The sequence below is a fragment of the Nelumbo lutea genome, chromosome 8 (assembly GCF_056320005.1).
Source record: "Nelumbo lutea isolate HS-2025 chromosome 8, American lotus-T2T, whole genome shotgun sequence".
NCBI lineage: Eukaryota > Viridiplantae > Streptophyta > Magnoliopsida > Proteales > Nelumbonaceae > Nelumbo > Nelumbo lutea.
The window spans coordinates 27,291,688-27,306,496 of NC_142691.1; the positions used below are offsets into that span (position 1 = coordinate 27,291,688).

General features: G+C 34.2%; 1 protein-coding gene across 1 annotated transcript; it reads left to right on the forward strand.

The window, feature by feature from the left end:
• The first annotated feature begins 11,442 nt into the window (after positions 1-11,442).
• On the forward strand, positions 11,443-14,558 carry LOC148843578 (GPI-anchored protein LLG1-like). The gene is made up of 3 exons (XM_088959750.1): positions 11,443-11,715; positions 11,795-11,851; positions 14,032-14,558. The coding sequence occupies exons 1-3, from the start codon at positions 11,637-11,639 to the stop codon at positions 14,370-14,372; spliced, it is 477 nt and encodes a 158-aa protein (XP_088815876.1). The 5' UTR covers positions 11,443-11,636; the 3' UTR covers positions 14,373-14,558.
• The last annotated feature ends 251 nt before the right edge of the window (positions 14,559-14,809 follow it).

Sequence of the window (14,809 nt, forward strand, 5' to 3'; positions counted from 1 at the left end):
ACATTAAATATTATATAACATGAAAGAAATAATATTTTATTTTGTAATAATATACATAATTAGGGGTGCAAAAATATCGGATCATGATCCAATATGAGTTTCGATCCTATTTGGTCGAATTTAGATCACCTATATTCGGATCTTAGGATTGGATTTGGAACACCCCCTATACATATAATACATATGTATTATATATAGTTATTTATATAAATATACATATAATACATATATGCGTGTTATTTATTTATAAATATATTATTTATATTGTATTTTTGTAAATTTGTTATATTATTTACTTTTTATAAAAAACATGTATATGTATGATGAAATAATTAAAAACTACTTGTATTTTTTGTTTTTTTATTTAAATTGGTATATTTTTTCTTTTAATAATTTATTAATTTTTAAAGAAAATAAATAGGATCGGATCAAATCAGATCCGAAGATCTAACTTCCCGATCAGATTTGAATTTAGATCCGGTCGAATCTTCAAATTGGATTGGACTATAATAAACAGTGTATGATCGGATTCGAATATACCCTAATTCAAATTCAATCCGATCCATTTGCATCCCTGTACATAACAAAAATCAATGTTTTAAAAAATGACCCAGAATCGAAACTATTTTGGCCATTGGTTCCTAGGTTGACAGTTCGATCGTTTAGTTCGAACAAGTGGCCTGTTTTGTGAGCCTTTGGTTCACAATCGAGCTTGAACTTGTGAGCTTTTGACTTGAGTCAAAATCAAACTCAAATCCTCGAGTTTGAGCTTGAGCTTGATGGTTTATTGGCGAGGCTTAAATCCACCCATATGTGTGTGGTAGGTGGGGGAATCACCATAATTCAAGGGGGGGGTTGTAGACAAGGTTCAAAATATTGATATGCCTAATATGCCCATAGAGGCATATTGGGCAGTATCGATAACTTTTTTTTTTTATTATTTTTTTTAAGTATGGTTCATAGGGGCTGGTTTAAGGGTTCGTCCACCCTTTGAACCGGTCAAAACCCCGATACATCCTCTGTAGGGGCGTACCAGGAAGCTCCTGATACGATACGTATTGACCGATATGGCCCAATACTTGTTAATGCTTTGAACCTTCGGTGTAGCATAGGTGGAGTTTGAGACAACATTTAGAAAACCAGAAAAAGTAACAAAACTTTGAGTGTAAGTAAGACCATAAATTTCCCTTTTTTCCTACAAAAGCAAGTGAACCATGATTGATTTTTAACATTGCTCAATATCCAACACAAATGTGCTCATGCAAATAATATTCCAATCAATGTTCAAAGTATCGAAAAGGTAAGATGTATTGGAAATATACTTTTAAGAGACGTATGAAGATACACTTTACAAGCATATAGATGCGAAATTTCCAATCTGCCCATGAGCTTAACTATTATAAGGTATCCCACACTTTGTTGTTTCAGGTTACACTAGATTGTTATAAGGTGCATGAATGACATTGCATTGCATACATAAGGTGTCTATGTAACTTTGGGGAATCTTTATCCAATTGACTATTAGAAATCTGGAATTTTATTCAGTAGAAATACCCGTCCTGCCATAAGCGCATGTTTAAGGGTCTGTTTGGTTTGCAATTAGAATTGGAGTTGGAATTGGAATGATCTATCCCTATAGACTGTTTGGTCTAAAAGAGATTGGAATGGGAATTGAAACTAGTTTGGATGGGATTTCATTCCCGAGGTAGAGAGAATAACCATTCCCTCATATGGGCAATATCATTCCACCAAGAATAGGAATGAGATTCTGATTTCGTCTAACAAAACAGTTGAATTGAAATGACCATTTTGATTCTGATTCCAGACCTTTATTCTTACGAACCAAATAGGTCCTAAGAGAATTACATATGGGAAATCATGATCCCAAACCTAGTATTTGGGAATTCTTTGTGTTGGAACAGAAATATAATTAATTTTGAAACTAAACTCAGTCATTGCAAAGCTTCTGCTCTTTCGGTAGTAGGAAGACAAATTCAGTCCATTATTCAAGCTACCCTTTCACATTTTATGGGAATTAATTGCTCAGTTCCCCCAAAATATGATCAGACAGTTGATCAAATGCAGTGTAACATATGGTGGGAATGGTTCTGGGAATCGTTGTGTATGGGATTTCTGTCAACCGTAAAATCCATTGAACTGAATGATCAATCTGTTATGATTCCCAGAACAACCAAACACAACTATCTCTTCTAATATAAGCTTTATGGTTTAATCTTATATATATATATATATATATATATATATATATAAAGGAAATGGGTGCTCTTTGCATCCAGGATATGGAATCTATTCATACGAGTAGATCCCACGTGTGGGCACCCATTTCTTATAGATAATAATAATTATTGATTATTACAGTAATTAATATAATTAGTGATTATAATTAATAATTACTGTTATATATTGTTAATAATTAGATATTTATTTCAATTTTACTTTAAATTAAAATTATAAATATTGTTATTAAAAAATACTATTAATAAATTTAGTAACCTGGCTTTAATAATTATTGATTATTATAGTAATTTAATAAATATATAATTAGTGATTGTAATTAATAATTACTGTTATTATAAATATTGTTAATAAAAAGATATTTACTTTAATTTTACTTTAAATTAAAATTATAAATACTGTTAATAAATTTAGTAATTATTGTTATACTAAAAATAATTTAAAATGTTATTAAAAGTATTCTTATTGATTATTTAATAAAATATTATAATTATTGACTATTACTACTAAATATTGTTAATTTTAATTTAATTTTGGTAATTATTAATTTAATGGGTATTGTTAATAAATCATATTCATAAATTTAATAATTACTATTATATTAAAAATAACTAAGTAATATTATTAAAACTATCATTAATGATTACTTAATTAAATAGTATAGTTACTTACTATTATTGATAAATGTTGTTAATAACATTCTAACAACCGATGGTTTGACCATCAGGTTCGAACAGATGGCTCATTCTGGCAACAAAATTACAAGCAAAAAATTACAAAACCATTATGGCCACCGGTTTTCGTGTCGATGGTTTATTCATCCGGTTTGAATGGACAATCCGTTCTAACAACAAAAATTATAGGCAAAAAATTGAGTTTGTGAGGTCCATTAAGTTGTATCACACGTGTTATGCCATTTGAGTGTGTGACTCATACGACCAAAAAATGGAACCATTCTGGCCACCGGTTTTTGGATCGACAATTTGATTGTTCAGTTCAAATGGGCGGCCCGTTTTGACAATAAAAAATTATAAGAAAAAATTTACAGAACCGTTCTGGTCACCGGTTTTCAGGTCGATGGTTCAATCGTCCGGTTCGAATGGATGACCCATTCTAACAATAAAAATTACATACAAAATATTGAGTGTGTGAGGTCCGTTGATCAGTATCATACATGTTATGTTATTCGAGCGTGTGACTCATACGACATGAAAATGGAATCGTTCTGGCCACCAGTTTTTGGGTCGACGATTTGACTGTCTAGTTCGAATGGACGACCCATTCTGACAACAAAAATTAAAAAAATAGAAAAAAATAGCCAAAAACCATTGAACGGGTCAACAAGTTGATGATTCGACCACTTAAGTCAATGGGTCGTTGACTGATTCAACGGTTTTTGGTTAGGGACTGGACGGTTCCCAATTAAAAAAAAATGGACAACCCATTCTGACAACAAAAATTACAGACAAAAAGTTGAGTGTGTGAGGTCCATTAAACAGTACCATACTTGTTATGTCATTTGAGCGTGTGACTCATACAACCTGAAAATGGAATTGTTATGGCCACCGATTTTCGGGTCAACGGTTAGACTATTCAGTTCGAACGGATGGCCCATTCTGAAAATAAAAATTAAAAAACTAAAAAATGACCAAAAACCATTGAACGGGTCAATGGTTCAACCACCCGGATCAATGGGTTATTGACCGTCTCAATGATTTTTGGCTAGGGACCAAGATTAGGATAAAACAAAACCGGTTGCCTGGATGGTTTTCGATTAAAAAAAAATAAAAAATGGTCAAAAACCATTGAACTGGTCAATGAGTCAATGGTTCGACTGCTTAGGTCAATGGATCATTGGCCGATTCAATAATTTTTTACTAAGGACTGGATCGGTCAAAGGTTTGATTCCAGCCCCTGCGAAGCAGGGCCTCTCCGCTAGTTTGTTATTATAATGATCTTTCTTATCTGGGTTAGTGTGGGCGACGTTTTTTCTTCAGATGGAGTGACAGATAAATGGCTATGTATAAAGCTCTTCTGAAGGCTCGTCGTGAAGGATGATGGCATCATCTTCTTGACTATCTACCTTCTGTAACAAACTCTATTGTAATTTTTAGTTATTTTCTTTATAGGGTCAGTTTGGAAGGAGTATAAATATAAATATGTACAGTACAAAAAAAATAAGCAAATATTGCACCTTTGTGGCCATCTGAAACACTGGAGGTCAGCTGCTGATGTAATTTGTTATTTGTCCATGGTAGGAGTAAGGGCTTGTTTGAAAGTGCTTATTTAATAAATAAGTGTTAATCTTAATAAGAGTTCACGAGTATTTAGTAAAAAAGCACTTATATCAAACAAGGGTAATATAGGTATTTTAAAAATGATTTGGCAGACCAACATGGTCCAAATAATATGTACCTAAAAATAAGCTCAAAATATGAACTTGAATAAATTCTTATTTTTAGGAATAGGCATTTAGTTTCCAAACACAAATAAATGCTTATTGGTGTGATCCTGACCTAAAATAAGTGCTTATTCTAATTAACCTCTTCTCCATATTCTTTGGTTGCTTCCAACCAACTGGTCTTCACTCCTCACAACTGTTTTGTCTTTTGTTATGGTTAGGCAGAAGTTCACATTCCATTCGTTCAACTCCATTGTTCTGATGACCATAGTAACCGTAGTCCCTTCATACAAGTACTGATGATCCATCTATTGAATCCATTCTTGTTTTTTTGTTCTTAAATTTTGGACATCCCTCTCACTCACCAGAGTGGCAGAACTCTCACTTCGTTATCACTTTTTGGATAAACAATTAAGGTGATAATTAATCAGAAAACTGGTATCCAGAAAAAACTTGTAACCAATCAAATGGTGTCATAAAAATAATAACCAATCAAGTGAGTTTTTATCAAATTGACTGGGGGTTTTTATTCGTCAAAGCCCATTCGATATTATGCCTTTCTAGCAGAAAAGAATTTTCTTAGTTGAAGAGTACTTTATAGAATTTCATTCTCTTGCTACACTGAAAGTATATTCTTTCATTTTCTTTTAACTTAGTTATGAACTGGTATGGGCTGGTGTAGAAAAATTGCGTGTGTTACATTCAGTTTCTTAACTGAATTAAATAGCCCCATATTTATTTTTTGGTTTTAAAAATTCAAAAAAAAAAAAAAACACAAAATTCTGAAGGGATTGGAAAGCAATTTGAAGAGTCTGATGTCTCAACCATTGCATTTTAGAATCCAGTACTATTCAGGACTCCTGCAAAGCATGAGCTTTTTTAAGAAAAACTAAGGCAAAAGGAGTCTTATGACATTAGGGGTGTCAACTTGGGCATGTGAAATTGGAGTCCAACCCGAGCTTTTGGACTAAGGTTTTGGGTTGCGGGGAAGGGCTTGGATTGAAGTATCGACTAGCCCGAGCCTGACCAAAATGGCGAGCCATCTTTGCTTTCCTTTCATACAGAGTACCAGAGTGAATTATTTTTTCAAGGTGGGTGATTGTCATAAGATGAAGACAAGGAGACATGTAAGAGAGAAATATTGATTGTTAGTTGTTGTAGGAGAGAGAGAGAATTGTTCTATTCTATGATTATTAAATTCTAGGTTCTTTTTCTTTCTTTTTTTCTTGTTTTTTTCATTTTCTTTTTTGAAGGAAGGGTGTTGGCAGTTTACCAATAGACCCAATTCAATGAATAAAACGGGATACTTACGGAGGGAAGAATGTGTTTTACCAAGAAAGACTCCATAAGAGGTTCCTGAGCAACCCTAAACTTTTCTATCTTAATGTTAATTTTTAAAATTGAAAGAAAAAATAAAATATACAAATTATCCTAAAAAGACCAGTTGCAACCTTTTAAGAGAAAGAAATTGCAAAAAAAAAGGAGGGAAATGCTGACATGACAAGTGCATTTTATCTTCATAACCGAATATATTAGTTCAACTGCTCGGGATTACAATCATGTAAGATAGTAGAATGTGAAAGAGATGCAAACAGACTACGTATGCATGTGGTTAATAGTGAGGGCATGTTTGGATAAAATATTAGTGGCCATATTACTGGTTGATGGAGTTGTTCTGCCTAGAGGAAAATGATCGATCCCTCTCTACTAGATGGATTATTGAAGTAGTTATAACTTGTTGGAAAATCTGGACAGCCTGCAACAATCTCATCTTCAAGGGGATCCAGCCTTGCCCAAGACAAACAGCCCTAAAAGCTTTTCGGTTCTCAACAGAGATTCTTCAGACAGCTCTGACCCTGGCTTCTTCAACAGCTTTAGTCCAGTCTGAGTCTTCGTGCTGGAACCCTCCACCAATAGGTTGGGTGAAAATTAATTGTGACGCCAGTTTTAATACGACCTCAGGTAAGGCATCTCCGTCCTGTATTGCCCAATCTCACTCAGGAGAAATCATCTGGAGTTGAGGAAGCCTGTGCCACTATTCCTCTATCCTATGTGTAGAAACATTGGCTATTCCTTTAGCTTGTGCAGAAATTGCCTTGGCAAACAACTTCCCTCAAGTTATATAAAATCTGATTCTAGCCAGGCAATTTCGGCTCTAAACAATGCTGCCACTATCCCTTTCTCTCCTTTAGGGGCATTGTGGTCTGATATCCAATCTCTAATTTCTTGCACTGCTGTTCGTTTTGTTTATGTTAAGAGATATTGTAATGTTTTAGCCCATAAGCTGGCCACGATCCTGACCCGGGGTGCGGGTGTTCTCTAATCCCCTATTTGTGGGAGTTTTTTAATGAGACCCTCTTACCTACCAAAAAGAAGAGTGGCCATATTACTAGTACGTGCTGTCCAATTTACTGAGCAATGAGAGAATTTTCTCATAATTAAGAAGTTAGCAATATGCAATCAACATGTGAATCCGCCAAGGAGGGTGAGAACCAAACTCCAAGGCAAAGGTTAAAGCGGCATGAGCAGCTTTAGCTTCTATTTCTTCTGGGAAGCTTTAGGAACATTGATAGCTAAATCTGCCATAAATAAAAGCCCCTGAGTGATCACGGATCACCACACCTAATCTCCCATGAGAAAAGATAAAAGCACCATCAAAGATAATTTTCAACAGAGGGGGTAGGTTATGCCAAAATCGAGACGATTCATTCCACCCCGAAATAGTATTACAGGTATTTGGTAGAGAACATCGAATCTCCTCCAATTGGGATTGTGCTAATTGGGTTACGTATCCAAACCAATTTGTCATCCATCTCTTCACATTAACTGGTAGAGGTAGTATCTTTATAATTTGCATAGTAGAGGGATCAAAAAATTGTAAAAGTTGCTCATGTAACCAAGAACCTGTGTGAGGGTCAATAAAATATGCAACTTGAAGTACATGCATCCCAATAGGAAGTAAAATATATATTGGAGTCAAGAGGACTCCTATGCTTTGGCAACCAAGGATCAGCCAAGGCATCTATAGTCCATCTGTTGCCAATACACCATTGACAACCACATTCTAAATAAGGCCTGCATTTAAGAATACTCCACCAAATGTATGTCCTTTGAGGTTTGGGAAGAAACAATCCAATTTTTTTTTTTTGTTGGAAATTGAACACCAAAACCTGTACCCATAGATGTGAGTGCTCAATCAAAAATGTCCAACATAATTTAGAGATGAGGGAAATAATGAGACGATGGAAATCTTTAAAACCCAAAACCTCCTAACAAATTGGGTTTAATAAAAGCATCCCACTTGTGCAAATATAAATGCTTTTTTTTTTTTTTTTCATCAGAAAAACCCCACAAAAAATCAGTGACCATAGATGTAAGTTGCTGGCAATGGGATGATGCGAGAAGTTTAGTGCTCATGATGCATGTAGGGAGAGTAGACACTGTACTATTAAGAAAAATTGTCTTACCCACATGAGGAAAACAATGATCTTTCCATCTTCCCAACCTAGATTTGACCTTTTCAATCACCCTTAAACCATCTTCTTTACAACCATGGTTTTCAAAACTGGACCAGACCGGAAAAACTGGTAGCCATTCATGCCCTCGGTCCCGATTATACTGTAAACCGCTAATTCACCAAAACCCATTGAAAAAGTCAAAGTAGTGCTGACCTGGGTAGTCGAATCACTAAATTGTTCGACTCGGGCAATGGTTCACATGTTTATAATTTTGAATTTTGCTGATTTAAAAAAACAAAAAAAATAAAAAAAAGACTTCTGTGTCCCCAACCCCAATTCATTTGTGAGATAGGGTTAGAACGAAAGTCATTTTCGTTCTAACTCTAACCCTTCCCAGCTCTCAGCCCTCATACCCTGACAACCTGCAGCAGCCATGACCAACAACAACTGATGGTGATTGGCGACAGTGATGAGGATTCATTTACAACGGTTTTGCAATGCCTGTAGGTGACTAAGTGGTTTCTGCTTTCTAAATTGCAGCGACTACTGGAATTTGTAGTGGTAATCATTGGCAACCAAAGGAAAATCCATTGGCGACGATTTTTGTGAGCCCAACACTCATCATACCATTTGATTGTTTTCATGTTTTTGCTTTTGGAATCTGGTTTATGTTTTTTTCTTATGATTTATGTTTTTTCCTTGTGAATTCCTATTGATATTTTTGTGAGCCCAACATGTTTTTTCTTTTGAATTGGTATGCGTTCATCTAAAAGTTTTGGGATTCAATACTATTTTATAGAGATTCTTTATTCTAGTACTCTTTGTTTAATTAATTTTTTTTGCTTAATTCTTTACTTAATTAGTTACAAAGAGTCACATATTCACATTTGCTTAATTAATCTTGCTTCATTATTTTTTCAATTCCTTGATTATTTGCTATGTCAAAGAATGATAATAATGATGATGTTTATAAATGATAAAATCCCTTTTTTATTTCAATTAGTTAATCAAATGATGCTTATTTTCTTAAATTAATTGTTTCTTGATTCTTGATTTTTATTTATTATTTTTTTAATAATTTGGTTTTTATTAATAAAGTTCAAAAATCAAAATTAATTTAAACTAATATAATTTGAATAGTAAAATTAGTTTTATTTATTGTTACTAATTTTTACTAACTTTATTATTTGTTAATTAATTATATTATTTTTTAATAATTTTTAAATATAATTTAAATAGATTAATTATTTATAGTTATTAGAAGAGTCATGGTTCAAAATATCATTACGTATCAGTCCATACCGGTGCCTTCCTGATACGCCCTATAGGGGGTGTATCAAGTCAAGCCATGGTTCAGAGGGTAGCCAGGACTTAAATTGACCCCTTTGAATCGGTTTTGAAATAAATAAATAAAAACAAAAAAGGCACCGATACAGGCCGATACGTCCATCGACCTGTATTGATATTTAGAACCTTGAGAAGATTATAAAATTATTTATAATTATAATGAGATTTCATAATAAATTAGTAGCTATTATTAATTTATTACTTTACTTTTATTATTTATCTTTTTTTATCTATTGATTTTCTCTAATTATTATTTTATATTTTTTACTAATGTTATTTTAATATTTAACTTTTAACTTAAACATTAATATTTTAATACAATTGATGGCATGTGTTTAAAAGATGGAGAGAGTTAAAAATATATAGTGTTTAAAAGACAGTACCAAAAGAGCTATGATCAATCAAAATCCCTGGGTGAATTTTTATAAATGCCACCTGATTGATTACCACTTTTGTGATACCGAGCTCCAGCTGGTAGCATAGTTGCACCCTTAATTAGAAGTAACATAAGATGGTTTTATTGGGGATGTGAGATAGTTTAGATGATGTTTTAGGAGGAAGTTTTAGGTAGAGGTGCTCACGGTTCGGTAACCGAACCATGGGGTGATTTTCTGGACCGAACCGATGCAACCGGTTGACTAGTTGACCGGTTAACCATCCGGTGGACTGTCTAACTGCGGTTCATTTTTTGGGTTTTTTTATGCCCTCAAAATTAAAAAAAAAGGAGCCTCGAGGGAAAGGAGAAAAGGCAACACTAACCCGTCTAGCAAATGTAGTAGAGCCTCCAGGTTGTGGAAGCAGGAGGGATCGCCAGTGTCATCGAAGTTGGCCATCCCGAGACAGTCGAAAAATTTGCGACACATGAATCGGTAGCTGCCACAGTACTTGGACAGTGAGGTGAGCCAGTAGTCTGCTATGCGTCTCTTAGGTCGCATCGCTGTTGCAACCTCCTCTTCCTCCACTTCTTCTTGCAACTCCTCTTGGGTCGCGTCGCTATTGGGTTCCTTGTCTCCATTCCCTTTAACATTTCCTATCATGAGTAGAGAAAAGAGAGTGAGGTGAGATAGTTGGTTGGGGTGTCAGACATCGGTGACTCGATTGTTGGAAGCCGTCAGTGATTCGGTCAGAGGGCGGAGCACCAAAGGCTGTCGATCCGTTGGGGAAGAAGAGAGTTGTGAGTCTGACAGATATATATATATATATATATATATATATATATATATATATATATATATATATATAGATAGATAGATAGATAGATAGAGATAGAGATAGATAGATAGAGATAGAGATAGAGATAGAGATAGAGATAGAGAGAGAGAGAGAGAGAGAGAGAGAGAGAGAGAGAGAGAAGGGAAAGGTGCGGCGGGTGTCAAACACTTAGACTACCTTGGTAGTGTTTGCCCATTTGCCAGTGTTCGCCCGTCTGGCTACCAGTCTGCTAGCCTTTCAAAGAGAAAGGCTGAAACCTGAAAGTCTCAGTTTGGTAGTCTGACACTCTCAGACTGCCGAACTTTTTTATTCGATTTTCTAAAAAACATAAAATATAATATAATATAATATATAACATTATATAATATTATATAAATATATATTACTGTGTATATATTGATTGGTTTGGTTAACTGCTGGTTTTTTTAAATAGATAACTGAAACTGAACCGATCGGTTTGGTTAACCAATTTTTTGGTTCAATTTTGGTTAGATTTCGATCGATTTTTTCGATTGGTTCAATTTTTCGTTTTTTTTTGCTCACCCTTAGTTTTAGGTGAACTTTTTAGGAGAGAGAATTTGTTTTGTGAAGTAAGATAGATAGAAATTATATTTAAAAAATCCAAAAAGAAAGAGAAAATTTAGATGGGATGAGGAGATCTCCAACATTGCTTTAGTATATAGATATAAATAACACTATGATTGAAAAAAAAAAAAAACAGTTCTCCTAACTTAATACACATAGAATTTTGGAATTGGACTCGGTCGATGGGGTCTCCTGATTTCACGTCTTTTCTTCTGTTGAAAAAATATTCTCAAAAGTTCACCTCCAAAACTCCTCTACATTTCCCCTCGTTGTCTTGTACCTTCTATTTCCCCTGCCCAAAACGGAGGCATCTTTTCGAGAGCCCTGTCAAAAGGGAGATCAAAAGATCTCTTGAAACAAAAAGAGAACAATTAAAAATGACGCCGAATCGCTGCTTGTCTGCGGTTCTATTCTTCCTTTTGACGGGCTTGGTTTCTTCTTCGAGCTTCATTTCAGGTGACTTCAGATACATATCGATTTTGATCTCCCGTTTCTATCTGTTTTCTGATATTCGATTTCAATACATTCTTTGCAGACGATGTGTTTGAATGCCACGGAGCTACCGGTCGGAACCTCCTTCAGGCGAAAAAAAGTCTGTTTCTTTTCTCTTTTATTCTCAAATTCGTTTTTTTTTTTTTTTTCTCATGAAACTCCAATAAATGCATGCATTATAGATTGTAGGATTTGTTATTTTGAACAACAATTTTAGAACTGCAGATGTTAGCTTAATACAGTGCATATATATCTCTTATGTCATAGAGACATAGACTGCTGGTGCAAAGTATTATGGAATTATTCCTTTTTTGTGGCTTTGTTGGACTATTTAATTATAGGGATTATGTTTCTTTTCTAAAGTAGAGTGTAATATCTTTGGATGGATTATTTTTTTGAAACTTTTATGTTAGTTTGGATAATGATTTTCAAAACTAGACCGGACTGGATAGTTGGACCAGAAAAACCAGGAATTGGTCAGGTGATCGATTCTGTTTTCTCCTAAAACTGGATTTTCTCCAAAAATCATTGATTTTGGTTAGTAAACCGCTGAACCGGGCGATTCCCATTTTTTATTTTTTAAAATTTTTATTAATTTATTTTTATTTTTTATCAGAATAAGCTGATCATTCGGTTTGAACAATCAGACCATTCAACCCAATAACCAGACCCCTGACCGGTTCACTCTCTGGTCGATTTTAAATGCAAGCGTTTTCTTCCAGATTTTGGCATTTTTGTAGTATCATACTTTTTGCTTAATATATAAATAAGATAACTGTACAGAAACATAAGACCTTTTGATTTGAGTGCAATGGATTATTTAGTAGTCTCCTCATTCTGTTTATTTGCTTGCCAACAATCCTGTGTTTGTTTTTCGGTCATGGTAAATTATGTTTTTATGCATTAAATAACTTTCATACTTGGGGAAGTTGTCAAATATTAATGATATAAAATTATTCTTTCTAATAATTTGAAATTTTATGGATAAAAATATCAATTATTTAATTTATCTGAAAAACATGATAAATGAATTAACAAAAGAGAATATGATTAAGCTTATTGTAACTTATGAGGGAAAATCGATAGCTGTAAGAAAATTTGTGGTGTTCCATGTCATGTCAGCTTGATTAATTGGAGATGAAAATACAGAAATTTTATTAAATAATGTATTGGAACTGTTCCAATACTGTCGAAATTTGTTCTATTGTATGACAATTAATGCTGTTATTTAAGCATAAAACATTTAAATATTTTGCATGTTTAAGGCTATATTTGGTTTGAAAGAAAAGGTAGGGAAAAGAAGAAAATAATAGAAAATTTCATACAAAGTTTATAAAAATTTTTCTTTCTTTTCCTTTCTCTACATTTTACTTCAAACCAAACACAGCTTAAGACTAGCATTTGTTCCAGGTGGAAGTGGAGGAAAAATGATAACTGTAGTTTTATTTATTTTTTCATTAATAACCCAGAAATTTATGACTTGTGTCTAGGTTTCGTGTTCAAGCCCATTCCGGGCCCAGGCCTACATCAGGCCCTCAATTTTCTGGGTCAACTCTGGGCTCAATACTTTAGGCCTAGCCCGCATACACATACATCTTTATATTATATATAAATATTATAACATGATGCATGTAATAAATATGGTTTATATAACATTTTATATATTTTATACATATATTATATGAGATTATATAAAATATATTATATATTTAACATTTTATACAGAAAAGTTCTATATCAGAATGAGGCCTTGGCCCAAGATATAGCCCTTATCGTAGGTGCAAAGCTCAGTTTGATTTATTTTTCAAGTCTAAAAATGTGCAGCTCTAAACTGGCCCTGGCTATAACCTTTATCACAACTGCAAAGCTTGGCCTGGCCCATCATCACCTTTACTTGGTAACTGTACACTGTAGTTTTGCAACAATGGAATCATTATTTGGCTATTAAAATCAATGTTTTAGAAATTGATCAGGAATCGTAACCATTTTGGTCATTGGCTTTTGGGTCAGTGATTCAACCATTTAGGATGGCCCATTCTAATTTAAAAAACAAAAAGGTCAAAAACTGTTATCTGAGTCAAATAGGTCGATGATTCAATTATCCGAATTAACAGATTATTGATCAAATCAACGATTTTTTACCAAAGAATAAGTTAAGGGTAAAACAGAACCGATTGTCTGAACAATTCCCAGGCCAGGCGATCCGATCATCTTCGAAAACACTGATTAAAATGAATGGCAGTGTAAGTAATAATGGTGCTTCCCCCGGTGGTTTTGCAGGTTGCCCCGTGAACTTCGAGTCCCTGAACTACTCGATAATCACAACCCAGTGCAAAGGGCCCCAGTACCCCCCGAAACTCTGTTGTGGAGCTCTAAAGGAATTCGCATGCCCCTTTGCAGATGATTTGAACGACATGACCAACGACTGTGCATCCACCATGTTCAGCTACATCAACCTCTACGGCAAATATCCTCCTGGCCTCTTCGCCAGTGAGTGTCGCGAAGGCAAGGAAGGACTATCATGCGACGGTGTAAATTCCGGAGCTCGGATTGGGCTCACTGTGTTTCCACTCTTGCTTCTTGTAAGCTCCACCCTCGTGTTTCTGTTCCAAATGTTGTGAAGCCCAGATGTCAATCTCATTCAGATGGTGATTGTTTGTTTCTCCTGTTGGTTGCTATTCAGAGCTTTTGGAGAGAAGTATGGTTTCCCTGAGCTGGGCCATGATGTACTACTTTCTCTGTATCAATCAGCCTTAAATTCTATATATAATCTTTAATTTAAATTAGCCACAAATTATTATTTCTAATATTAACTGTTTTGTTTTCATAGAGCATTACCAATTCTATACATGTAGGATGCATGCAAATTGAAGTCCTTAGAAACCCATGCATGGGCATGGTACATCATTGAGAATGTTGAATCAAATCATATCACAAATATCAAAATGTTAGCTCTATTATTTTAGAAATTCTGTCGAAGTAAAACATATCAATGAAAACCTAAATGTATATAAGAAGGAATTGTATTATTTAGACACATCTATCATATAATACTTAG